Here is a 26,088-nt window from a genome sequence, read left to right on the forward strand (position 1 = left end):
GATGTTTCAGAATCTGGACAGAGGGATCGGTTCAGAGACTATTACAGTTATTCAATAAGTGGAGGCAGTGATGTTTGAGAGGAGGGAAATAGATACGAAAAAAATGAAATCTTTTCATGATGTAGTAACAAATTGAGTGTATGTAAGAGGAGTAGAAGATGACTCCCAAGGCTTGATGTCTGGGTCACTAGAAAACAGAAATATGTCAGAGTTGAAACGGGGGGGAGGGGAATGTTTTAGCTTTGTAGGTATTAAGATTTAGGCACAGATGGGAAATCCAGATAGGAATGTCTAGCAGTCATTTTCTGATTATTTATTGAGCACCTTCTAATGTTCTGGGCACTGTTGAGGGCGGTCAGGGCACAGTGGTAAACAAGATAGAATAGGTATTCAATAGCTATTAATTTGTTTTTAAAAGATAACTCTGACCTGTGGAGAACAGATTGTAGGAGGGCAGGAGGGAAGGCGTGGAGGATGCTGGTGCGGGGATGGTGACCTGGACAGTGTTGACGGCAGTGGAGATGGACAGATGGGAGCAGATCAGGGAGATATTTTAGAGAACCAGTAGGGCTTTGCAGTTAGATTGAATCTGAGACATGAGAGGCAGGGTGTAATCAAGGTTTTTGGCTTGAGTGGGTAGGTTAAAAAAAAAAAACCTGTTGCCGTCGAGTTGATTCTGACTCGTGGCGACCCCAGGAGTGCAGAATAAAACTGCTTCATAGGGTTTTCAAGGCTGTGACCTTTCAGAAGATCGCCACCAAGGCCTTTCTTCCGAGGCATCTCTGAGCGGGTTCAAACTGCCAACCTTTCAGTTAGTAGTTGAGCACTTAACCATTTGCTCCACCCAGGGACCTCTAAGACTGTGTAGATAGTGGTGCTATTTACTAATGGGGAAGATTGAGGAAGGAAAGGTAATACTGAAAATGAGTGCAGGAGAAAAATTGGGTTAGAGACACGTATGTGGGAGTCATTTTCATCCAACAGGTGACAGGATGCAATACTGGAGGGAAACTCCATTTATAGGGAACAAGAGGAAACTGACTTCTCAGTGAGTTAGACCCAAAGAAGGGCCAGAGAATGAGGCTCTTATAAGAACTAGGAGCTTGGGCCAGGGCTATTCAAATTCTCAGATTTGGAGAAGAGAATGAGACTTGGCCATGAGTGGAAATTCCTTCAGTCACAAATGCAACAATCCAGGGCTGTGAAAGGCTTTGCAGTTTTAGCAGAAGAATTAAAAGATGAAGGAAACCCTGAAAGTCAGAGAGGCCGTGGCTCTCAAGCCACTGCAGGGTCTGACCTCAAAGGAAATGGAGATACCTTGCTTTTTTTTTTTTTAATAATTGTGCTTTAAGTGAATATTTACAAATCAAGTCTGTCACATATAAGCTTATATACACCTTACTCCATACTCCCACTTACTCTCCCCCTAATGAGTCAGCCCACTCCCTCCATCCAGTCTCTTCTTTTGTGACGATTTTGCCAGTTTCTAACCCTCTCTACCCTCCTATCTCTCCTCCAGACAGGAGATGCCAATACAGTCTCAAGTGTCCACCTGATACAAGTAGCTCACTCTTCATCAGCATCTCTGTCCAACCCATTGTCCAGTCCCTTCCATGTCTGATGAGTTGTCTTCGGGAATGGTTCCTGTCCTGGGCCAACAGAAGGTTTGGGGACAATGACCACCGGGATTCCTCTAGTCTCAGTCAGACCATTAAGACTGGTCTTTTTATGAGAATTTGGGGTCTGCATCCCACGGATCTACTGCTCCCTCAGGGGTTCTGTGTTGTGCTCCCTGTCAGGGCAGTCATCGGTTGTGGCTGGGCACCATCTAATTCTTCTGGTCTCAGGATGATGTAAGTCTCTGGTTCATGTGGCCCTTTCTGTCTCTTGGGTTGATGGGCTGATGGTTGTCGTGTGACCTTGGTGTTCTTCATTCTCCTTTGATCCAGGTGGGTTGAGACCAATTGATGCATCTTAAATGGCCGCCTGTTAGCATTTAAGACCCCAGACGCCACATTTCAAAGTGGGATGCAGAATGTTTTCGTAACAGAATTATTTTGCCAATTGACTTAGAAGTCCCCTTAAGCCATAGTCCCCAAACCCCCGCCCTTGCTCCGCTGACCTTTGAAGCACTCAGTTTATCCCGGAAACTTCTTCACCCTGCATTAATTTTGTCTGTTCCAAAGCTCTCAAAATAATGGGCAGGAGATGGGAATGCATTGAAGGGTCTTTTTTTTTTTTTTTTTCCTGCCATATTCTTATCACCTTAGTCCCTCTTACCGAGGATACTTTTTAAAATGTTTTTACAACTGGAAGGCTTCTCCAGTCTCTGCAATTAGCTTGTCAATGCCACTCTTACGCCCTAAGAAGTTATTTTCCTTCTCTTTATGCTGCCATTAACATTTGATCAGTAACCTGATTATCTTAGACGAAGGAGCTGGTGCTGAATTTGATCTTGCTTGGCTTAAATTTGGGGATCCCACTGTCATTTCCTAGTTTCTTCTGTCCCATTTTATTTCTGAAGAGTCTTCTGCTCAGAAGAGATGTTAGTGAGGCTTCAGTAGCTAACAAAACTCCTCCTTTATACCCTGCCTACTATACTGGAAGCTGAAACGATGCCTGAAAAGTCTATATAAGAAACAAGTTAGGAGCTTCCTTTTCTTAGGTGGCCTCCATGGTTTGACAAAGGGTCTGGAGAATCCCTGCCAAAAAGCTGTCTTGTTTCCCCCAAAACACTCCTCTGTGTTTCCTTCTTGCCCATCTTCCAACCTTACTCACCTGCTGCTTCCCTGGAAGAAATCTGGCTGCAACTTTGGGGGTGGGGTAGGGGAAGCAGCAATGACAGACGAAATGTAGCCATTAATGTTGAGTTGAGTGACTGCCCCACCAAGGGACGGTAGGAGATCTGGGAAGATGCCAGGAAGGAGGAGACTTCCCAGCCCTCCTTTCCACCACCCCCATCCCCAGGAGAGAGCCCATGGATCAGTAAATCACTCCAGGAGATAAGCTTTGATCTAAAACCCACCCTCCATCCTTCCATCCTGACCCAGAAACTTCTGAGGCCACAGTGGGGCAGTTTAGGAAAAAATTTATAGCTGTTAAACACCGACTCCTATTGTCCTCCTCACACACACAAATGCCGTTACATAATTGAAATTTCAGATGGCTGTGTATTTGGCTAAGAATCCTGACTGACGATCTGGGCCTCCTAAGTAAGGTCTCATCCCTGATCTCAACCAATCCATAGACATGCTTTTTTTTTTTCCCCCCTGAAACAATGTCCAAGGGTAAGTCTTCATAGTACTTCACATGTTGCTTTTCTTTTTTAACTGTCTTGAGTTTGGGACAGTTTAAGAGAAGGCAGAAGTATAGGGGGTGGAAGTAAGAGTTGTGGGATTTACTAGTCCTGGAGTTCTCACAGAAACCCTGGTGGCATAGTGGTTAAATGCTATGGCTGCTAACCAAGAGGTCAGCAGTTCAAATCTACCAGGCGCTCCTTGGAAACTCTATGGGGCGGATCTACCCTGTCCTATAGGGTTGCTATGAGTCGGAATCGACTTGATGGCAGTGGGTTTGGTTTTTTGGTTTGGAGCTCTCACAAAATGACTCTAGCCTGAGGTCAGTCTGCTTGATACTTCTTGGGGTCAAAGGACAGGTGGTTGAACCTATAAGAGAGCACTATGGGCTTTGGAGCGTGACAAACTGGGTTCAACTCCTGCAGCCATCTTACTAGCCTGTATGACTGCATAAGTTAGTTAACCTCCAAAGCCTCCATTTCTCTCTCTAAAATTGAACCTGCTGGTTGTTGGGAGGTTAAATGAGAAAATGCACGTCAATGGCCTAGCCCAGACTCACAGAGCAACTGCTTAATAAATGATGGTGTTACAGTTAGCTCGCAGTATCCCCTCTGGCCTAGGTGACTCATGTACATGAACAAGGGAGAAATTGAGGTACTGAAGGTGAGACTGCGAATCCTCAGCCTTCAGATGGACAGGCAGCAGAGCAGAGGGCCCTGTTGTCTTCCTTCCCTGTGCCCAGATCTGCAGGAAAAAAACCAAACCCATTGCTGTCGAGTTGATTCCAATACACAGTGACCCTATAGGACAGAGTAGAGCTGCCGCATAGGGTTTCCAAGGAGCAGCTGGTGGGTCCGAACTGCCAGCCTTTTGGTTAGCAGCCAAATGCTTAATCACTGTGCCACCAGGGCCCCCAGATCTTCAGAGCATTCCAGAATTAAGCCCCAAAGAAGCGTAGAAGAATAAAATCACAGAGTCGTGAGCGAGGCTTGAACACTCCCTGAAAGTTTTCTCTCCCAAGCCTCACTTTTCACCTCCCTCCCTTCCCCTTCCCCCCAGATGCACACACCCCCTACCCTCAACCTTCCAAGACTTGATGCTTTTAAACTTTTCTTTATTTAGACAGAAAAGACCAACTCTTTAAAAGTAAAATGCAATAAATAAATAAGTTAAGCATAGAGAACTGTCTGAAACTGACTCCCCAGCCGCCCCTTACCATCCCCACCCCCACCCCATTTTCTTTTCCCTAAAACTTCTTCCTAAAGAAAACGATCAGGTAATAAACCCCTTCAGCCCTCCCCACATCCCTCCTCCCAAATACCCAATTACCCCCCAAACCAAAGGGAGAAATCAAGAGAGAGAAAAACCCAAGGGAAACATGGTCTAAACTCCCAGAAGGAGAGATGGCAGCGTCCGGGCCGGGCCGGCTGGTAACGCACGGGTGGTAGTGGTGTTTATATGAGGGGACCAGCAGAGACTGTAAACATTTTTAGGGGTTCAGGGGGAGGTCTTTTCCTCTTGAAAGGAGGCGGGTCTCTGTGGCTGATGGGCAGAGAGGCAGCCCTCAGGGCTCCCCAACACCCTCCTGAGAGGGGGCCCTCGGGGGAGGCAGTGAGTTTTAGAGCTGGGATCCCAGGATTCGGGGATGTCTACCTCTAGCTGAGGGTGGAGGAGAGTGAGAACCAGCTTCTGAGAAACCCCTAATGTGGGGAAGAGGCTGGGGCGCAGTGGGGTGAGGAGTGTGTGGGAGACCCCAGCTGCCCTCCCGTGGGCCTGCACGGTAGAGCAGACCCCCCAGTGGGGGAGGCAAGTATGTCAAAAGCTGGGCACAGAAGCCCGTCACAGGAGCCCTAGCAGAAGGCAGCTACCTCAGAGCCTTCCCGCCTGTTCCTTGCTCCCTCACAAAGGCCAAAAGGGCACCTGGGAGGAAACGGGCCCTTGGAGTCAGGGAAGCATAGCTATGGGCCTTCAGGAGAGGTGAGTGGTGGGGGTGGACGGGTGTCCTGTGACCCCAGGTCTGTGAAGCAGCTTTTTGCCCCAGAGCCCCATCAAGGCCCAGGGTAGATGTGCACAGAGGGCCGGGGCCAGTCGTGGGAAGAGGGGTGAGGTTCCCCTTGCTCTGGCATCTCCAGACCTGTGAAGGAAGGAAACATGGGTGAAGCCGTGGGGACGATGGCTGTGGTGCAGATCAGAGGGAAGAGGTAGCTAAGGGTGAGTGCTGGGGTGTGGGATGGGGCTGCCTGGGGGAGGCAGGTCATCAGAAAGGCCTCAGTCCAAACTGAGCCATCAGGCCCCCCAGCCATTAGCAAGGGCCAGGGATGAGGGGGGGTGGGGGTGAGGGGTGGGTACGGGTGGGGAGTGCAAAAGATACAGGAAACCAAAAGACATTAGGAAGGAGATATTCAAACAGCCCATGGGAAAAATAAAGACTAGAAAGTATAGAGGCAGAGGCGTAGAGGGGAGAGAAGCAAAGAAATGAGACAACAAACAGGCAGGCATCGGTCACTGAGAGAGAGGAGAAGGGAATGCAGTGTGAGGGACAGACACCTGGAACAGGAGAAAGGGAGCTTCCTCAAAAGGAAGAACAAGGAGGCCAGGGCAGAGCCTGGGGCTGGGCTCAGGTAAGCCTTGGCACTGAGACCACCCCAGCCCCTGGGCAGAGCTCTCTTTCCTTTTTGGAAAGGAACAAAGAAGCAAGAGAATGCACAGAACACAGACCACAGTCACCAACCACTGTTGACCAAGCACATCCCGCGAGCTACCCCCGGCCCTAACCCTGGGCTGGGGGGTGCCTCCCTCCGCGGCCCCCTCCCCAAATAACAAACAATCGGCTCCAAAGACAACACACGCTCGTTCCATGCAACTTACAGGGGCCCGGAGCAGGGGTCCGGGGATGGGGGCTTCGGCCGACAATGGACACGGGCCCTGGGCTGGGGGGGCCCCCAGGGTGGGGGGAGTTAAGCAGCCAGGATTGGGGGGAAAGGGGGAAAAACAGAAAATGTGGGTATTGTTCTTCAGTTGTGTTTCTCAGGGGTTTGGTCCAAAGGAGATTAAACAATACGGAAGTAACCAAAGCTCACATCTTTGTGGCCATACGGTTGGGGTGGTGGCGGGCACTGGGGTGGAGAGTACCTGACAAGTGAAATTCACAGGCAATCTAACATTTCAACCTCCTCCACCTAAACCAAAGCTTCTCCCAAGAGGCCTGAAGACTGGCTTCCCCCTAGTCTGTTCTGTGCACTCCCTACTGTCCCATGGGCCTACTGCTAAATAAGGAAAGTCACCCAAAGTCCAGGGCAAGGGGGACCTGATGTCCCCACTTCCCAGGAGAACAGAGTCCAGGAGCCAGTGATTCTAAGGACCCTCTAGTACCTTGAACCAGCCCCCTTGATCCCCAAATCCTACTCCCCTGATTTCACTCCAACCCAAAGGAAAACCAGAAAGAGAGACACACAGACACATGGACACTGACCAGACGCACAAGACCAGATAATGGGGCAAGGGTGGCTCTGGGGAACAGACACAGATATGTATAGACTTGGCTCCCTCTGGGGCCAGAGTGTGTGTGTGTGTGTGTGTGTGTGAGAGAGAGAGAGAGAGAGTGTGTGTGTGTGTGTGTGTGTGACTAACTAAAAACCAGCTAAGGGAGCTGCCCCAGACCCCTGAGTCAGGTGGGGGCCAGCACCCCTGAGGGTGGTAAGGATGGGGTGGGGACAATCCAAGTGAGGACCTTGGCTGTGGTGTGCAGGGACAAAGGGCAGTGCTAGAGAGGACACAGGGCGGGAGCAGGACCCACCTGGGGGCCCTCAGTAGGGCCGGTTGGCATCCTTAGGCCGCTTTAGCTGAACTTTGAGGCGCTTCATGCCAATCTGGAAACCATTCATGGCCTGGATGGCAGCCTGGGCACTGGCCGGATTGTCAAAACTCACAAAGCCTGAGGTGAGAGAAGCATAAGGCCTGAGGCTGCGGCCCACTTGGGGGTTCCCCAGCACCACCCCACTTCCTCTAGGTATCCCAGATCCCTGGAAAAGCTCCCTGGCACGTGGGCGTTCAGTAAGTGCTTACTGACTGACTGACTGACTGAGGGAGTCCAGTCCAGCCACTCACACAAACGAACACTTTCCTTCCAGCATGCTTTGCAGGGCAGCCCTTTTCTCAGCCTTGGACCCGCCCTTTGAAAACTTCCACTTCCGGGCTCTAGATGACTTCTGAAGCAGTGAGGACAAAAACGTTGCCTTTCTCCCCTGAAGGAGGAGCCTTTCAAAGATGTGTGGGCAACTAAGCCATACTTCTTACACCTTCCTTTTGAAAGCCACCCTCCCAGTCCCTGAGCCTGTTTCCAGACCTCATGAAGTACAAGTGTGGGAGATCCTGAAATCGACCAGTCTTTGGGGAGAAAAGACAGAGCTGTGGCTTTCTAGAGGGGGAGATGGGCTTGGGCAGAAACCGATGGGATGCGTTGAGTGTGTCAAAACGGTTCCTTCATATTCCTAGACAACCTGGATTTCAAGTACTGGGCCCATTGTGACCCTAAGTGCCTCAAATATATCAGACCTTGTCCTAAGTCAGAGTCTGGCAAAAAATGTGCCATATTTTGTCTTTTGGATCATCATATTCTTACCAAAACATTTGCTCTGATTGGTGGCGCGGTCAACGAAGACTTTGGCTGAGATGACGTGGCCAAAGGGCACAAACATCTGGAGGATCTCTGAGTCGGTGAACTCCTGGGGCAGGTGGTAGATGAAGATGTTGCAGCCATCAGGGCCTGGGCAGCAGTGGAGAGAGGTAAGAAGTCAGCGATGGGGAAACAAGCTCAAGGAGCGAGGCTCCCAGGAAAAGGAGATCCCGGAACAACTTAGCCCAACAATGGGGGCCGGGGCCCCAGCTACCTCATCCCTACTTGCTGTCATCCCCAAAGGTGTGGCAAGAGCGAGGCTTGGAGCAGGGCAGTAAGGAAACCCCTGAACCCCCAAGAAGGGCATTCCTATCCCTGGAGGGACTCAGCTGTGAGGCCACTGCCCCAGACTGGCACCTTCTCGTTGCTGCTGCTGTTGCTGCTGCTGCTGCTGCTGCTGTTGCTGCTGCTGCTGCTGCTGCTGAGGAGGCGGCGCAGGCTGCTGGGCGACCAGGGCAGGAGGCTGCGGGAACGCAGGTGCAACCAGGCTGTAGGCTGCTGGGTAGGCTGCTGGGGTGGGAGAACAGAGAGGGCTAGAGAGCCAACGGGCTTCCAAGCTTCCCCCTGACCCCTGGGCCCTCCCAGCAAACCCTGGCTCCCTTCCTCTATCCCAGGCCAGTGGGGTCTACAGGGCTGAGAGGTTGACCCCTGGGTGTGCTGCCCCTAACAGTCCATCCTCACAGGTGCAGCTTGCCAGTAAGGCCTGAAGGTGGTGGTTGGCAGGGAGCCAAGAAGCCCAGCCCCAGTTTCTGGACCTCTTTTCCTCTCAACGTCCTTCCTTGCCCACTCCTCCCACCGGTAGGGGGCTAGGGGCTTTACCTGTATAGTGCTGCATCCCCGCATAGGCCTGCTGTAGGGGGTCCACAGGGGCTGCGGGGCTCTGGGCTGGGGAGAGCAATATAGACAATGAGAGAGGGGCTGGCAGCCAGCCAGGAGCCCCAACAACCCCTATCCCAGGAGAGGTGGGAGGAGAGCCACACCTGGGCACAGGGTGTGAAATGAGAGCGGAAATGATGCGCAGAGCAGTGGGGCAGTGGGGGGGGAGGGCAGGGACAGTGTTTGGAGAGTGAGTCCCAGCTCTACCTCTGACTGACTGTGCAACCCTGGACAAGTCACGTCACCTCTCTAAGCCTCAGTTTCCTTGACTGAAAGCAGAAAGGAGCACCCCTGCCCACAACGAGGAGGCAGGAGAAAGCACTTTATAACCCTGAAGGCCTGGAAAGGCAGAGTGTCATGGCTGCTGTCAAAGGCAGTGGGAATGGTGGCTTGGGTGGTTGCTGGGGAGGGTGGGCTGCAGAGAACCCCACCTGGGTAGGGGTGAACCCCATTGGGATACAGAGCATCAGGGGCAGGCTGCCCAGTGGGCTGGGTGGGCACCGGGCTGTAGCCGTTGACGCCCAGGGCAGCAGGGATGGCAGAGACAGGCGTGGCAGCGATGGCAGGAGGGGTGCTGGTTCCTGGGGAGGAGAAAGCGACAGAGAGAGCAGAAAGAAGCACACACATACACAGATGCAGAGAGAACGAATCAGCAAGCCTGGGGCAGAGGGGAGGAAGCAGGTCACTCTGACCCTCAAGCCCCTCTATACCCCAGGGCTTCCCTGAGCCATGCCCTGTGCCCCCTCCTCACCCTCCCCAGGCTGGACCTCCCCTGCCCTGCCCTAGTCATGCCCAGCCCAGCCCAGCCCTGCTCAGTCCTCACCTGAGGATGGGGTGATGGGGGTAGCAATGAGGCCGTTGGCATTAATGGCAGCCATGTGCTGCATCTGCACTGCAGCCATGGTGGCCATGGGGCTGAGGTAGGCACTGTGAGCCGCTACCAGGGCCGCCTGCTGCTGCATCAGCTGGGGGAGGGTGGTGGAAAGAGAGGAGGGTGGGCCCAGGCCACCTGCTCCCTGGCCTGGCTCCATCCCAACCCTGGCCCTTGGTATTAGTGGCCGGGGACGGGGGGTGGGGGGGAGGACACAAGGGACCGGGAGGGGTGGAGATGGGCCAGACCCAGCACCAGGGGGCAGTGCTCACGGCCTGGGTGTAGGCGCTGTAGGCTCCGAACTGGAGGGCGATGGGGCTGAACATGCCCAGCTGGGTGGCCACCTGCTGCATTCGGCGGAGACCTCGCTCCTTCTCCGTGTCAGCAAACTTGACCACTAGGCTGGATGAGGCACCCTGGGCACAGTCCCATATGCGTGCAGGATAGAGGGACAGAGGGATAGAGTCAGGGTCTGTCCTCACCAGAGCCCTGAGACCTGGCCTCAGTGCTGCCACTCCTGGAGGGCAGCCATCATTTTGTCTATATCAGATGGAGAGGTTTAAGCCTCTCCCTGTGTGCCAGGATGTGTAAGAGGCTAGAAGTGTTCAAGAATGTGAAGACATGTGCTTGAAAAGTGAAACCAAAAAGCCAAATCAGTTGCCTTCCAGTGAATTCTGACTCATGGCGACCCCATGTGCATCAGAGTAGGACTGTGCTCCTTCAGGTTTTCAATGGCTGACTTTTCGGAAGTAGATCCACCAGGCCTGGGTGGACTCGAGCCTCCAAATTTTCAGTTAGCAGCCAAGTGCTTAATTGTTTGTACCACCCAGGGGCCCCTTGAAAAGTGAAAGGCCTGAGGAAATGGAAAGGACATCGCTGGAATTCTGTGAGGATTCTGAGCTGAAAGCCATCCCCATGGTGGGTCAGCAGCAGCAAATATTTAACCTCAGGCTGGTCCTGCCTGGTAGCTGCCCCACCTCCTTCACCATGACTCCCGCCCCCACACCCCAGCCCTCACTGTGTGCTCAGAGAAAGCCGCCTCAAATTCAAATACCAGCCTGAGCCAAATAAAAACCACACTGGAACATTTGTAAGGATTATCTTCCAATCTCAGAGCTAGAAGGGACCTAAGGTCATATAATGTGGGCCTCTATCTGAACTGAGAAATGCTGGTGGCTGATGGCATACTGGTTAAGAGTTCAGCTCCTAACCCAAAGGTAGGCAGTTCGAATCTACCAGGCGCTCCTTGGAAACCTTATGGGGCAGTTCTACTCTGTTCTGTAGGGTCACTATGAGTCAGAATCGACCCCATGGCAAAGGGTTTGGTTTTTGGTTTTATCTGAAGCTGAAGCCTGCCCAATGCTTGTCCAGCCCGTGCTGGAGAACCTCAAGAAGTGGGAGCTCACATCCCTAGTCCCTGGAGCCAGCTAGTTCCTTTTGAGAGCTTTGCTGTGCTGGGAACCTCCACGAGTGGGGTCAACTTGCACCTATGCTATTGTGGAAGGTGCCCGGGTGTTCAAGGCAAATGACCTCATGCCCCAGCCAATGAGGGTGGGGGTATGGGAAGGCGGGAGAAGGGATGGGCTGAGAAGGGATGGAGGAGGCGGGAGAGGAGGGTGAGAGAATTCAGTCTGAAGATGAGGGAAAGGGGATGAAGGGTGGGAGGTGGGGAGACGTTATTTAAAATATAAGGGTGTCCCTAAGCAGTTTGATTCTTCTACCAGAAAATTCCTTTCAAAATGAATTCAGAGAGCCTATCCTGAGTGGAGTGCCCCCTTTGAGCCGGGGCCTGGTGCTGGTGGAGGCTGGGCTGGAGCTGCCTGGGTGGGGGCAGGGACTCACCGGCAGGGTCCGGCTGCTGTGGAGGGTGTTGATGGCCGCCTGGGCCTCAGCGTGGGTCTGGAACTTCACGAAGGCGCAGCCTAGCGAGGTCAGGGTGGAGGAGGAAAGGGATGAGTGCCGCCTGAGAGCCCCCGGAGTCCCCATTGCCCAGGAAGCCAGTGGGGGAGGGGCGGGAGGGCCAATGGGTCAGGTGCAGGAAGCGGTAGGGAGTGGGCTACCTTTGCTGGTGCCGTCTGGGCCCCGGAGCACAGTGCACTCATCTATGGTCCCGAAAGGCTCAAACATCTTCCGCACATCCTCATCTGTCTGCTGCTTCCCTAGCATCCCCACAAAGAGCTTCCGGTCTTCTGGGGGGTTTGGGGTACAGGAGGGGGGGGCATGTTTAGGGCCTCCTGGCTGCTTTCCCAGCCCTGTTTCTGCTTGGGATAGGCCTGAACCCAGGCCCTTCACCTTCAACTCTTCCCTGGAGTTCCAGACACTCCTCCCAGCCTGGGGACCAGTGGCTCTAGGGTGTGAAAGGGGTGATGATTGGGGTGGAGGACAGTTATGCAGAGTACCCATCCCAGCTCAGAAGGACTTGCACTCCACACTGAGTCTCAGTTTTGCCATCTCGATAATGGGCCAGATCCCACCCTTTGTGGCCATGCTGACCCCTAACCCATCCTTCACTGGGAGCCCTTCAGATTGTCAGACTATCTTCCTTGAGAAAGGCTGTCCCTCTGCTACTCTTAGGCTTGAGCATGGCAGCAGGGGAGAAGGACTGAGTCCAAAGGTACAGAACCTACCTCCACGGCTCTCGCTGTCGGCTGGCTTGACCTGGATCGGCCTGTTCATCTAAAGGAGAGAAAAGAAGGCAGCTACTGGGGACTCCCCTGAATACCCCAAGAGCCCTCCCCAGCCCAGGACCTGCAGGGAGGCCCGTGGGAGCAAGCCCCAGGCCCTCTATATCTCTGAGAGAAAGGAAGGAAGGGGGCCTAATCTTGTGTAGGATTAGGACCCAAAAGGATTAGAGGCAGTGGAAGGAGAGGAAGTAAGAGAGGATGCTCACAGAGCACAGCTCCAGGCTCAGGCTGGGCCCCAGATGACCTGGCCAGGGAGGGACAGGTGCTGCTCTTGTTGGGCGGACAATGGGGCTTGCCATAGGACTTGGGTCCTGAGATAGAGCCCAGCCAAGGGCTATTCAACAAGAGCTGCCTCAATTCTACAAAGCAGAAGCAACTGAGGCCACCCCATGAAGGAGCCCCAAGGAGGATTCTAGACTGAGGGAGCCCCCACAGATGCCCCGGCTCCCTTCTGACCCCTAGAGGCATGCCTGCCTCTCTTTTTGCCCCCCTACACCCCTTGACCCCAGGAGGAAGGCACTCAGGCAGCACAAAGGGAGCAGATGCCCAGTCTCCGTGGCAACGGGAGAATGCGCGCCATGGCAACCGCCCACTCAGCCTGATTTATCCGTCCCTGTCGTCCTGGCGACCGTGGTGACGTCATCACTTCTGCCTCTCCACACACCCGAAGAAGGAGGGTGGGGGGGGTGGGAACAGGGTATGCTGGGGGTGGAGGACTTGGTGGGGGCTGGAGGGTGGGGGAGGGGCCCAGAAATGCTTCCTGATTCTGGAGGGAGGCAGAGCCGTGTGTCCCTGCCCTTGCCCTCCCTCATCCAGATCAAATCCTTGGTGTCACTCTGGAGTAGAGATGGCTCTAGAGGAGACACTGTCCAGTGCTCTTTAGCAATTCTCCCCATATATGTAAGTCCCCCAGAGCTCTAACCTCTTCCCCAGCCCGCTATATCTCCCTTTGTTCAGAGAAATCCCCAAATCCACTCTCCATGTTCTCCTCTGGTGAGAGGACTTGACATCACTCCTGCAGGCTGATTTCCTTAATCAGGGTAGGAACATCTTAGGAACTAGAGAGAGAGGGGAAGGACTCAGTCTTTGGTGTCTGAAAATATTTTGCTGTTGAGAAATCTGACCCTTAGGGCCACACCTAGTCACCCCACACCTAGTCATCTGATGGTGAGGTACCCGTTGCCAAGAACCCGTTCCCATGGAGTCGATTCTGACTCATAGCGACCCTATAGGACAGAGTGGAACTGCCCCATAGAGTTTCCAAGGAGCGCCTGTGGATGCGAACTTCTGACCTTACGGTTACCACTATACCACCAGGGTTTCCTGATGGTGAGGTAGGCAGTCGTATTTCCAGTGACATAAAATGAAAAATAAAATAAACTGTTCATCTACATTCTGAGCGTAGAGCTAAAGGCACCCTCAGGAAAGGCACTGGACTGGGGAGTCGGGAGACCTGGGTTTGAGGATGGGCCCTGCCACTCACTAGCTGGGTGACCTTGGACAAGTCACTTCTCTTCTCTGGCCTCAACTTCCTCCCTTGTAAAACAAGGAGTGAATCAGAGGCTCTCTAGTCAGGTTGCCTTCCTCTCTAGCTTTCCAGCATTTGGAATCTCATGTGTCATCATCACTTAACATGAAGAAATGTCTCAGTGACGGTTGCCCCACCCCTTCCCACACTGGACCCTTCCCCACGTGTCAGGTCTTACCCTACCTCAGCTGATACTCCTTCCCTGGGACCTGCCCCTCAGATCTCTGGATCTGAGAACAGCTGGTAGGGGAGAAAGACTGTCCCCCAGGCAATCTGCCTCAGGCTTTATCTTCCACCAATCTGGGATTATCCCATCCGAGCCTAAATTCTGCGCGTGCGTGCGTGCGTGCGTGCGTGCGTGTGCGTGTGTGTGTGTGTGTGTACTCTGCTGCAGGAAGTAAGGGGACTCCAGGACTCCTAGTGGCTCAGTGGCTAAAGCACTCAGCTGCCAACCAAAAGATCAGTGGTTCAAACCCCCTTGCCGCTATGAGGGAGAAAGATGCAGCAGTCTGCTTCTTTAAAGATTTACAGCCTTGGAAACCTTACAGGGGCAGTCTACTCTGTCCTATGAGTTGAAATTGACTCCAAGGCAAGGAGTGTGGTTTTGCGGTTCTGTGCAAGCCAAGGGGTAGGGGCGAGAATTTAAGCGGCTCTTGGTCTTTCACGCTTCCTTTTCTCCTGTGCTCTAGCCAAAGCAATCAGGAGGTTCCCTCACAGGCACTCCCGCCCATGAGGTGGGAGCAGAACCAGAGCCTCAGGGTTAGAGGTTCTTATGCTTGGCACTAACCCTTCCTGGTAAGCACCTAGGGGTTTGCTGTTCCAGTTGGAGATGGGGAACCTGGGACCCAGAGAGACAGGACCCAGGTCCCTCCCTGCACACGCTTCCAGGCACAAAATTAACATGCCAATAAATACCCACAGTTGATATAAATTCAAACACACACACAAGTGTACAGACCCATACTGATGGCAGGTCCCCCCATGCCATTGCAGACAGCCTGGCTTAGTGCCCCCAGCGCCAGGGGCTATTAGCCAATAGGCAAGGTACGCATGGTGCTTACCTTGCTTACCAGAGCATCTGTAGTGATGAGACCCATGTGAAATTGTTCACTACAGATTAGTAAGTAAGCAAAGTAAGCCCGTGCCTACCTTGCTTACTGGGTCATCCGCCCCTGTCAGGGACTGTAAATTTGAAAAAGGGCTTTGATTCTGTAGGAAGGTGCTGTGGGGTTGCAAGAGAGAGAGACGCCAGCCATACCTAGAAGCAGAGTCTTTGATGTGGTGAACAAATGTGAAATTGTTCACTACAGATGATCTGGTCAGCAAAGTAAGCACAGAGCTTACCTTTCCTATTGGATAACCCACCCCTGCCAGTAACCCATCCCCAGCCTCCCTTTTCTTGGCCTGGCACTTCCTGTGGGAAGCACAGTCTTTATTAGCTCAGCTTGGGCACACCTGCCCCCTCCCCTGAGTCCAGCTGTGCCCTGTTTACCTGGCAACCAGGCGCCGGGTGCCTCTCTTCCCTAGCTACCACCTGCCGGGTGATAAGCCCTCCCTAGGGCCTCCCAAAGAAGAAGGGGCTATTTATACCCCAACCAAGCATCACTGAGATCCCCCATTTTTAAGGACTGCATCCTTGTCACCAACAACGAAGACCCCACTTCCAAGAAGAGCTAATCACTCCCACAAAATCTAATTCCCCTGAGGGCACAGGTCTGACACCCTGCCACTCCTGGCTCCAGACTTATGCCCAGTGTCCTGGATCACAGACACATCCTTTCCATGAGGCCAGAATCCACCCGCCCAACGGCACGCCAACAGCAAAGGCCCATATCCCCAGAGCGGAATTTTGGTCCAGGTGGAGGGGCAAGAGTGGGCCAGGCAGAGGGAGCCACTCATCACTACCACCTCCAGAAGGCCACACCCTGCTTGCAGGACGAGTCCAGAAGCCTATGGCAGAGCCACTCTTGGAACTCTTGGGGGAGAGAAAAGAAAATGGAGCTAGGCAGCCACAGGCCTAGCCCCCATTCCTTCTCTCTGCAGCCCGCAGTATCACCCTAATATGGTGGCACCTTCCAGATTCTGGGATGACAAGATGGGGAGAAAGGAGAGAGGGTTAAATGCCAATGCCCCGTTAAAAAGCAACTTGTAGTAGGAGGGCATGGAGATTAGCTAGCAGGGAGAACTTCCCAACACACACTTGTGTATGAGCTGGCGCACTGTGTACACACACACAATGACTGTCTGAGGGCAAACAATTCTGCCAGGAAGGAAGGCAGGTGGCAGGAGAAAAGACCTGGGGGATTCAAAGGGCCAGGAGGGGCTCAGTCATAGACATCTGCTCCCCTAGACTGCCCTGGGTCTGCCCCCCAAGCCCCCAGGATGGGAAGTCCCCCTCGGAGGATAGGACCCTTCATTTCCTACTGGAAGTCCTGTCAGGTCCCTGTGGACTCTGTCCCCTGGGGCAAGGGCCCAAGTGGAGAACTCAGGTCACTTGAGAGCTCTAGGCACGGCCAGACAATCATTAACCTGGGCGCTCCCACCCCCACCCTGGGTCATATTTACTCAGTAACGGGAGGCAGCGCCTCTCCTCACCCAGCACGGAGCCCTGCTTGAGCCAATTCAGGCAGCTGGAGGGGACAGGCCCAGGGGGGATGCCCCAGGTGGCACACTCTGCCCCTGGGGCTCATGCCCACCCCTGGGCCATCTCTCACACCCAAGTCTCCCTGTTTCTCTCTAGCTCCGCCCTCCCAACCTACCGTGGTTTCTTCAGGGATTCTGAGATAGGGAGACAGACAGAAAAAGAGGAAGAAACACCAATGGAGATGAAAAAGGTTGACTTGTGAGGGGCCTCCAGAGAGCAAAGAGAGAAAAAGGAAAGTGGAGACACAATGGGAAGTCATGTTCACGCCCTCATACCTGGCACGTCGGGGATGCCCACACTCGTGCCTACATGTACACACGTGCTCCTGGACCCACCCCCCCCCACCATGTCTGCTTCACACACTCACCCTGGCCCCTCACTCTGTGGGGTAGTGGATGTTCTGGGTGGTCTCCCCATGGACTGGGATAAGTGGTGGAGGGTTCTGGCTTTGGGATTTCTTATCCTAGCAGATCTTGGAGGTTGAGGGCCACCATGGGGTTGGCTCATGGATCTATGAAGGGTTTGAAGTTGGGAGTAGTTGAAAACCCAAAACTCATTGCTGTCGAGTCGATCCAACTCATAGTGACCCTATAGGGTTTCCAAGGCTATAAATCTTTTACAGAAGCAGACTACCACATGTTTCTCCCATGGAGTGGCTGGTGAGTTCGAACCGCAGACCTTTCAGTTAGTAGCCGAGAGCTTAACCACTGTACCACCAGGGCTCCTTGGAGGTGGCAAAGAGGTTCTAATTTTTCTTGGTCGCCCCGCCATCTCTCCCCATCTGTTTGGTCGGTTTCCATTCCAGAAAGAGATGGAGAATCAGTGTTGTCTCTACCTCCCTCATGGGGGACAGAGCAGAGGTTGTGACAGATGTGTCTTCAGCATCCAGACAGCACTAAGCAAATGTTTACTGAATGGGGTAGATGCGAATGAGGTCCCAGGAAGTACTTCCTGAGACTCACAGCCTGGGAGGCAAGAGAAGCAGAGATGGCAAAAGGAGACAGGGCATCCCTTCTCTCCACTCTGAGGTTCTTTATTCCTGCTCTCAGTTGCCAGCCCTGGCTTGGGACACTCTGCATGGTTGGCTGAGTGAGCCATAACCTTGAAGGAGGGAAGCATCTCCTGGGAGGCTGCCCCTGCCTCCCTGGGCACTTGGTGGGTCAGGCCTGGTCTCCACAGTGATGTCTGCCCTGCCCTTGCGTCTGCTCCGCCCTGTGGCTCTGTTCCCGTGGCTCTTCCTGGGAGACACCAGGTGAGCCTGTTTGAGGTCAAGATTCAGCACAGAGATGCCAACACAGTAGGCACCAGCTGCCTATTTTCTGGGCAGCAGGCACCCCCATCTCACAGCCGACTTCCTCTCCAGAGCCACAAATGCAGGCCCTCAGTGCCTTCTGCTCACCTGACCCACGCTTGGCTCCCCAGGTCTTCTCCATGCCCCGTTCTAGGTGCTACCCCAAGGGCAGCTTGGGGAATGGGGAAGGGGCTGCAACTGATCCTTGCAAAGGTCAAGTTCACTGGCTAACAGCGGTTTTCCTTCTCTCCAGGTGAGAAAAAATGCATGCATCTACAGCAAGAAAGATCGGTGCTAGAAAGACAGAGGGACTTCCTAAGGACAGGAGATAGAAAATATGTTCGGTTTCAGGAAGTTGTGAGCCCCCTGCTACTTCTCAGGCCCTTTTCAGCCCCCTGGCCCTGCAAAGGCCAGGACTTACCCCTGGCAGAGTCTTCTGTTCGTGCAGGGCGCTCTGGGCCTTCAGGGCTGAATCGCGGGCACAGTAGGTCAGGAAGGCACATCCTGAGGCGGGGCAGGAGCAGAGAGACAGGGTGGGGGTGTGAATCGCTGGCATCTCCGCCCTAAAAGGCTCCCCCCAACCCACCGCAAGGCTGAGGACTGGGAAGCTCTTCCCTTCTGGCCATCTTCTGCCTGCAGGGCTGGGGAGCTGTGGGAGAGGGGTAGGAATCCTGCCCCAGAGAGTTTCTGGGTGGATAAGCACTGGGGAAGAGACCTGGAGGCCTAGATGGTGGTGGTGGTGGAGAAGAGAGATCGCTGAAGCTGTCTGGAGATGGGGCTTTGTGTGGGAGGAGGAGAAGGGGCATGTGATTGCCAGACAAGAACAGAGTACTGTTGTTTTCTCTCTTCCTTATCTGGTCTTCTTTCCCCTTTCTCCTTTGCCTCCGCTTCCCTCCATCTTGGTCATCCTCACCCCTCTCCTCTCCCATTTTCCCTACATCCTCATCTTCCCCCAACTCCACGGGAGGCAGGTGGAAGGTGGAGAGTGGAACAGAGGAGAAGCAAAGGGGAGAGCAGTTAGCCAGAAGTGCTTTTACCTGGGCCCGGTGGAGGAAGGAAGGTAGGAAGGTAGGGTGGCCCCTCATCCCCAGGGTCTGGAGCTCTCCAGGTTCTGACCCTTGGGCCCAGGGCCTTGGTTTCAGCCCTGCTTAGCCCACCCAACTCTTGGGTAGGCCAGGGAAGCCAATCTTCTTTCGTCCCAGCTTTCTTAACTTTCTAAGTCCCCCACATTTCCCAGATCTTTACCAATCTCTGCCCTTATGCCCTTGCTACTAAGGCCCCTCTCTTTAGCCCTGAGCTGCCCTGCCCAGTTCATCTCCACTCTCTCTGGATTGAGCACCTGACCCTGTGTCCTGACCCCCATCCCAATATGGTCTGAGACTACTAAGATTTTCAATCTTGCTCAAAACATACACACACCTGCCCAGCCTCTCATCTCCCAAACCAGCTCCCTCATCCCTCCATTCTTTCCTGAGTTCATCCCATGACATAAACACCACCATCTCTGGGATCCACATCTCTGCAGCCTCTTTGGCAACTCTTCACCCCAAAGAGGCCCTCCTTAGTCCTCCATCCAGGAGCTCCCTGGTTACCACAGCTGAATGAGTTCTCTTCCAGCTCCTCCATTCACGCTCCCCAATCCCTGAACCCTTTGTCCTTCCATATCAGCCCTTTGCAGCCATTCCAGCCCTCCAGCCTAGCTTTCCCCCTCCTCCCTGCCTCCCTGGCCACCCTCTAAAGCCTCTCCAGCTTGGCCTGACCCCTCACCCTTGTGCAGCCCGGTGTACTTGTCCTTGATGACAGTCAGCTCAAAGATCCGACCAAATTGTTCGAAGATGGGCTTCAGGTCCTTTTCCTCCAGATGCCTCGGGATCTGCCCCACAAATAGCTTGATGGCATCCGGCTCCTTCATTGGGGCGGCCCAGCAGGAGGGGCCGAGGGGAGCAGGGAGAAGCCCAAAGGCCAAGGGGAGCTGCCCAGCAAGGAGGGAAGTGGTGGGGGCCAGGGGCACAGCCGGGGCTGGCTTTCCCGTTGGCCCCCAACCACACCACTGATCAGGGGGTGGCTTTCCACACAAAGGAGGCTGAGGGAATTGAGGGCCGGGGGTCAGGGTGCTAGGCAGACACTGTCATGCCACCAGGGGGCATAGCCTGAACAAATGATCTCCCTCTCAGAGATTTGGCAAATATCCCAGGATGGGGGTCAGTTGTGGCCAAGACCTGGAGGGTCAGGATGGTAGCAAGGGCTGGAGTTCACAGGGCTGGGAACTGGGGGCTGGGAAGAGAGCTGGAGGTGGGGGAGAGGGCTGGAGGAGGGCGATGGGGATGGAGGCTGAGGGGCTAGGGGCCTGATATAGTTGCCAGCAGCGTCAGTGAGGGGGGCCCACTCCTGATGTGGGGCAGGTGGGTCTCTCGTTGGCTTCCCCTGGAGGACACCTCCCCTGTGGCTGATCCTTCTGCTGGGTCCGAAGATCCCTGATGCCAGATGCTTGATCTCTGATGGCGGCAGGGCTCCAGGGGACCCTTCTGCCCTGCCGCCCCCCTTTAGGTCCTCCCCTCAGCCCCCCTCCCACCCCCACCCCAGTCCCCGGGCCTGGGCTGCTGCTGGCTGCTCCCGCCACTGGGGCTGCCTGCTTTCCCGGTCACCTGGGTCCCGGAGCTCTGCTCTCTGGCCGCGCTCTCCTCAACAAAAACCTCCCCCCTCCAGATCCCCCTCCCCACTCCCACCTCCTTTCCCCTGACATCAGTGATGTCAGTCTCAGGGGTGGAATACAAATTCTCTACCCTGGAGAGGGACGCACAATCCAGGCAAGAGCCACGCCCTCTTTCTATCTCCATCCTCCCGGAATCCCTTCCCGCCCCCAGAAGAGCAACTAGTCCTGTTGATAATAACCCTTCCCCCATCTTACTCCCCAATCAGGAGTTGGGCAAGGCACTAAGATGGAGAATTTATAGAGGAGCCCTAAGGCGGGGTCCATTGTTCCGGGGGCTGGAGCTGTCCCCGGTGCTGGAACAGAAGACCCGGGAGAGGGGAGCAGGGGGGAGGAGGAGAGGAGAGCCCGGCATTTAGGGAGGCGAAGAGTGGGGAGCTAAGGAAAGAAACTAGGGGAGACAGAATGGACTAAGAACAGATGGGCAGTTTGAGGGGAAAAGAGGGGGTAGACGAGAGGGGAAGCAGGTCATAGAGCCTGAGGGGAAAGGGCAGAAGGGACCCAGAGCAGAAAAACGGGAAGGGGTGGGGAGGTGAGAGGAGGACGAGGTGAGTGCAGAGAGGAACTGTGTATTTTCCAGAAAAGGAATCAAAAACGAAAGCTTTCTGGCATTTACCGACTTCCCCTTCTCTCCTTCTGGGGGTTTGTGTGTAAATGTGTGGGCAGGGAGGCGGTGGAGGCGGCGGGAGTGTCTGGTTTGTAAGCTCCTTGAAGACCAGGACACCGTTTAATTCAGCATTTCATCGTTCATAGTGTCTAGCACAGTTGCTCACTCGTAGTAGGTGCTTAACAAGTATTTCTGGAATAAACAGTTCGTGCAAAGAATCTCTGACAAAAGTAGAGATTCCTGACTCCTTGGGAATAATCACAGCTGTCAAGCTCCCTTTCAGGGCAAAGGGAACCCAATTACTCTTTCTTTTGCTTCTCCCTTTGGTTGAGTTCCTTGAGTGGGGCTCTTTGAGTCAGCAAAGAGGGATGGGGGAAGTACATTTGGGGGCTACTATTCCCCTAAACAATACTTTGGATGATCATCTACTCCCTAACCTGAGGGAGCTTGACCCTCTATGCACTTGGCCCACACCTGGCCCCACCTCAATGCAGGATTATCATCAAACCTCCTCAGCAGCTGCAGTCCTAGTCTTCTATAAAGTGCTTACTGACTGGGGTTCCCTGTTAGTCCCTCTTTCACCCTAGAGTAGGGCTGACGTCTCCACTGTGGCACATCTCTAAATATGTTCCAACTGGCCATTCCTCAGCTATCACGGGAAGCAGGTTCCTCTTCTGGAAGAGAAATAATAGTATCAGCCAGCACATATATGGCACTTACAGTGTCCTAGGCATTGTTCCAAGTGCTTTATATTTACTAACTCTTTTAACCCTCACCACAACCTTATGAAAAACCAAAACACCAAGCACGCTGCTGACTAGTCTCTCTGAACTCACAGTGACCCTATAGGACAGAGTAGAACTGCCCCATAGAGTTTCCAAAGAGCATCTTGTGGATTTCAACTGCCAACCTTTTGGTTGGCAACCGTAGCTCTTAACCGCTATGCCACCAGGGTAGGTTCAAATAAAGACTAGGAAACCAAGGCACAGAATGATTAAACAGCTTGCCTAAGGTCACGCAGCTAGTAGGAGGTTCAGCTGAGAGTCAAGCCTGGGCAATCTGGCTCCTGACTCACATGTTTAACTCCTACATCAAACAGTCCTCTTGGGGATGGGGGAAGGGGTGGTTACGCCTGGGTTTTCGTCCTCCTGTGTCTTCATTTGAGCCCTTCCTTCTATTGCTGGATTCCTTTTTGACCACTTTCCATCCTTCTTTAGCCTAGGTTTCCGTGGCCTAGAGCCACATTCTGGCAAGTGTGTATGTTTGAGTGTGTGTGTGTGTGTGTGTGTGTGTGTAGACATGACTACCCGTCATTGTATGGATGCCCAGGCCCTCCCAGTAAGTTCCCATAAGATAGGTGGGGACAAAAAAGAGGCAAGGATTCCATGCTGAGTGGCTAGAAGAGGTGATGGCAGAGCCAGGGAATCAAGAGGTGCAAACACATCTGGACAGTAACTTTCCACTTACCTACCCCGCCCCCACGACTCCTTTTCTAGCCTTCTAATCTGATCTTGGTATTTATGGAGATGCTAAACAGATCGTGCCCTCTGAGGACGGAGCCTAGGAAGACCCCATGGCCCTGTTGATCTCATTACTCTGTGTCTTGTCAGCAGATCTGCCGCCCTCCTGCTCATTCAGGCTTGGGGCTAATCATATTAATTGAAATATTAAACATTCACAAAAATGAATTATAATGAACTCCCTCTCGCTCCTCTTCCCAGTCAGTAACTGGGGAGACAGCTGCAGGCAGCAAAATGCCTCCAATCCCTTGCTGAGTTAGTGGTCCCCAGGCTGAAGGTTTCAGTCTGAGAGGAGAGGCAGGGTTTAGGGAAGAGGGGGTGGGAGCTCTCATGAGATATTCCTTGCTGGGTGACAGCGGGTGATGCTCCTTCAGGCCATGGAGGATGGGAGCCTTGTGAGATAAAGATGGAAAAACAACCTTATGACTCAGAGGCTCATACTGGGGATTTCTCTCCAAGAGAAAAGGGAGCTTCCAAGTCCTGGTTCTTCAATATACTTCTCTGCCCATTACCTCTAAGCTTACCCTCATTCTTATTCCTCTGCACCCAAAGCTAAGCAGCCTGACATAAAAGAATATTGACTTTATAAAAGGACAGCTCTGCTCCTGGAAATGAGAAATGTTGAATAGCTGGTATATTTTCCAGAAAAAGCAAAACGTGGTGGTGTTGTGAGTGGGCAGAGTGAATAGTCATCAAATGCTTACTAGCCTCACTAATTGAATTCAGAGTGGAGACATCTGCCACAGAATCTCTAAGAGTATACAAAGAATTGATAACCTCCCTGGCCAACAAAATATGCGATAGTGAACACTAAGATTTAGTTAAGAAAATAAAAGTAGACTCTCTTACTCATATGCAGAGGTATTCGGACCACGGGATGGTGATCAGTCAAGCTAGGCTTGTTTGATTCTCGAAGCACAAGAAGAAAATAGTAGAATGAATGAGGAAGTAGTAGGGAATGGAGAGAGCAATATATGAATATGCACATATGTGTGTATGTGGGAAACCCTGGTGGTGTACTGATTAAGAGCTATAGCTGCTAATCAAAAGGTCGGCAGTTCGAATCCACCAGGAGCTCCTTGGAAACCCTATGGGGCAGTTCCACTCTGTCCTTTAGGGTCCCTATAAGTTGGAATTGACTCGACAGCAACGGTTTTGGTTGTACGGGTGTGTATGCATGTGTGTAGGTTTGCTAATCCAGACCAGGGTTGTCTAATAGAAATACCATGCCAGCCACATATATAATTTTTAAAAATTCTAGTCACCACATTAAAAAAGTAAAAAGACACAAGTGAAATTCATGTTAATAATATATTTTATTTAACTTGATATATCCAGAATCTATTAACCTATAATATTAACATATAAACATTATTAATGAGATATTCTACATTATTTTTTTCATACTAAGTCTTCAAAATCTGCTGTGTATTTTACACTTACAGCTTATCTCAGTTCCGATTGAACACATTGCAAGTGTTTGACAGCCACAGGCAGCTTGTGGCAACCATACTGGACAGTGGAGCTCTAAGAGGCTCTACCACTAGCTTCTCTGGGGGTAGGGGTGGGAAGACACTGGTCTTGTCCAGCAGGAACTATCACCTCTGGCTGGCCTCTGCTCCTGCCTGAAAACAACCACTTCTGTCAGATGGCATCTTATCTCCCTCTCACTCTGATAACCCTCACTCCTAAAAAACAGACAAACAAAATGATTAACAACCTGGACAGGGTTCCTGCAAAGGGGCTTGTATCCTACTACCTAATTTACTTGTGCTTTTCCCTGGCTTGGCAACTGCCAACATTTTCTTTTTTCCAGTCTTTGCTGGGAAAGATAGCGGCAGAGCACTTAAAGACCCCTCCAAGGCCATGGCCTACTGCTGAGCTTGTTTCTTGTGCTCTTTCCTTGCTCCTTGGGGCAGGTGTTCATAAATCTGAAAATCAAGCCTTTTCCTCTTGGATTCTCTCCTCCCTCCTCCTGGAAGGCCTCTGCTGGGCCCATCCCTTTGGGTGTAGAAGCTCAGCCTGTGTGTATTGACAGACAAGCTCCTGTCTTCTTCAGGCAGCTATTTTCAGCTCTCTGGCTTTATGTTTCACTTTCCCTTCTTAATTAGATACCAGAGGAACAAATCCTGAGGACCAACTCCCTTCCTCCTTCCCTACTCACTCAGGAGTGGGAGAAATAATTTAGAATTTATGAGATGTCCAGGGTGAAGAGAAAATAAATCTACATGGGAAAGTCTGACCCAAAGGGGAATCTTCTGGCAGAATGTCCACCAGGTCTGTCTTAGTCATCTAGTGCTGCCATAACAGATACCACAAGTGGACGGCTTTAACAAAGAGAAATTTATTCACTCACAGTCTAGTAGGTTACAAGTCCAAATTCAGGGCATCGGCTCCAGGGGAAGGCTTTCTCTCTCTCTCAGCTCTGGATGAAAGTCCTTATCCTCAATCCTCCCCTGGTAGAGGAGCTTCTCAGGGGCAGGGACCCTGGGTCCAAAGGACACGCTCTGCTCCTGGTGCTGCTTTCTTGGTGGTATGAGGTCCCCAACTCTCTGCTTGCTTCCCTTTCCCTTTATCTCTTGAGAGAAAAAAGGTGGTGCAGGCCACACCCCAGGGAATCTCCCTTTACACTGAATCAGGGAGGAGACCTGAGTAAGGGTGGTGTTACAATCCCACCCTAATCCTTTTAACCACAGGCAGAGATTGTGATCCACAACACATAGGAAAATCACAAAATGGAGGACAACCACACATGGCCTAATCAAGTTGACGCACATTTTTGGTGGACACAATGCAATGCATTACAGGTCCTTTGCAGCATCTTCGGTCTGAGAATGCCCCTTTCTTTACAGAACTCAGTTCACTACAGCCCACGGGCAGCTTTCCTCTTGTTTAAGAATCTAAGACTTCAGTGTCAAAAATCTACAGGGCAGATGGTGTTTGGCTTCTGTGCTGGTGGGAAGGGAAGAACGCTGGATTCTCGTTCCCCAGATCAGACTTCCTCCAGCTTCCACCCAAATGGGAGAGTCAGGAACCAGATTCTGGGGACCTTGCTCTCGGAACCTCTTTTCCAGCTTTGCTCTAGGGCTAGGAAAAAAACTATTTGAGGTTGGTGGGGTCAAGAAGACGGGCTCATTCCATATACAATCCGTCTAGCCTGATGGAAAAATTTGTAAGTTCGTGTGTCCCACATTCAAACGAAGGTAAAATGAAATACCGCGCTGGTCTGCCCACAACTTGGAGCCTAAGAACAAGAGATTTCTTCTCTACGGACTTCAGTGTCTTCTGGACCAAGAGAGGAATGGCCTCCGGGTCTCTCAAGAAACCCTTCGAGATTGTACAAGAACTAAGGACCCTCCCCCCACGTCTCCGGCTCGAATCTGCCC

At 52.6% G+C, this 26,088-nt stretch overlaps 1 protein-coding gene across 11 annotated transcripts; it reads right to left on the minus strand.

Moving 5' to 3' along the window:
- Positions 1–878: 878 nt before the first annotated feature.
- On the minus strand, positions 879–26,081 carry CELF3 (CUGBP Elav-like family member 3). 11 transcript variants are annotated; one of them, XM_064282591.1, is made up of 15 exons: positions 25,059–26,081; positions 20,511–21,856; positions 19,633–19,738; positions 18,287–18,369; positions 12,346–12,394; positions 11,779–11,907; positions 11,561–11,640; positions 9,991–10,134; positions 9,671–9,812; positions 9,279–9,428; positions 8,791–8,856; positions 8,329–8,481; positions 7,918–8,061; positions 7,093–7,230; positions 879–5,430 (listed from the first exon to the last, which is right to left on the minus strand). In XM_064282591.1, exons 2-14 carry the CDS (start codon positions 20,766–20,768, stop codon positions 7,103–7,105), a joined length of 1,632 nt encoding a protein of 543 aa, XP_064138661.1. In that variant the 5' UTR covers positions 20,769–21,856; positions 25,059–26,081; the 3' UTR covers positions 879–5,430; positions 7,093–7,102. The 11 variants fall into 11 exon arrangements, with proteins under 11 accessions (XP_064138661.1, XP_064138659.1, XP_064138662.1 ...); XM_064282589.1 differs by having other exon boundaries at positions 23,552–26,081; XM_064282592.1 differs by having other exon boundaries at positions 20,511–21,374; positions 21,691–26,081.
- Between the last annotated feature and the right edge of the window lie 7 nt (positions 26,082–26,088).

The sequence above is a fragment of the Loxodonta africana genome, chromosome 3, assembly GCF_030014295.1.
Source record: "Loxodonta africana isolate mLoxAfr1 chromosome 3, mLoxAfr1.hap2, whole genome shotgun sequence".
NCBI classification, from domain to species: Eukaryota; Metazoa; Chordata; class Mammalia; order Proboscidea; family Elephantidae; genus Loxodonta; species Loxodonta africana.

Bases quoted from the DNA above. Each gene is read 5' to 3' on its own strand.
- CELF3 (XM_064282591.1), bottom strand. From the start codon at position 20,768: ATGGGGGAAGGGTTATTATCAACAGGACTAGTTGCTCTTCTGGGGGCG. The intron at 18,370-19,632 runs GTGAGGGGTCAG...GCCCCGCCTCAG, and splicing joins GTACACCGGGCTGCACAAGG to GATGTGCCTTCCTGACCTAC. The intron at 9,813-9,990 runs GTGAGCACTGCC...ACCCTCCCCCAG, and splicing joins ACAGCGCCTACACCCAGGCC to CTGATGCAGCAGCAGGCGGC.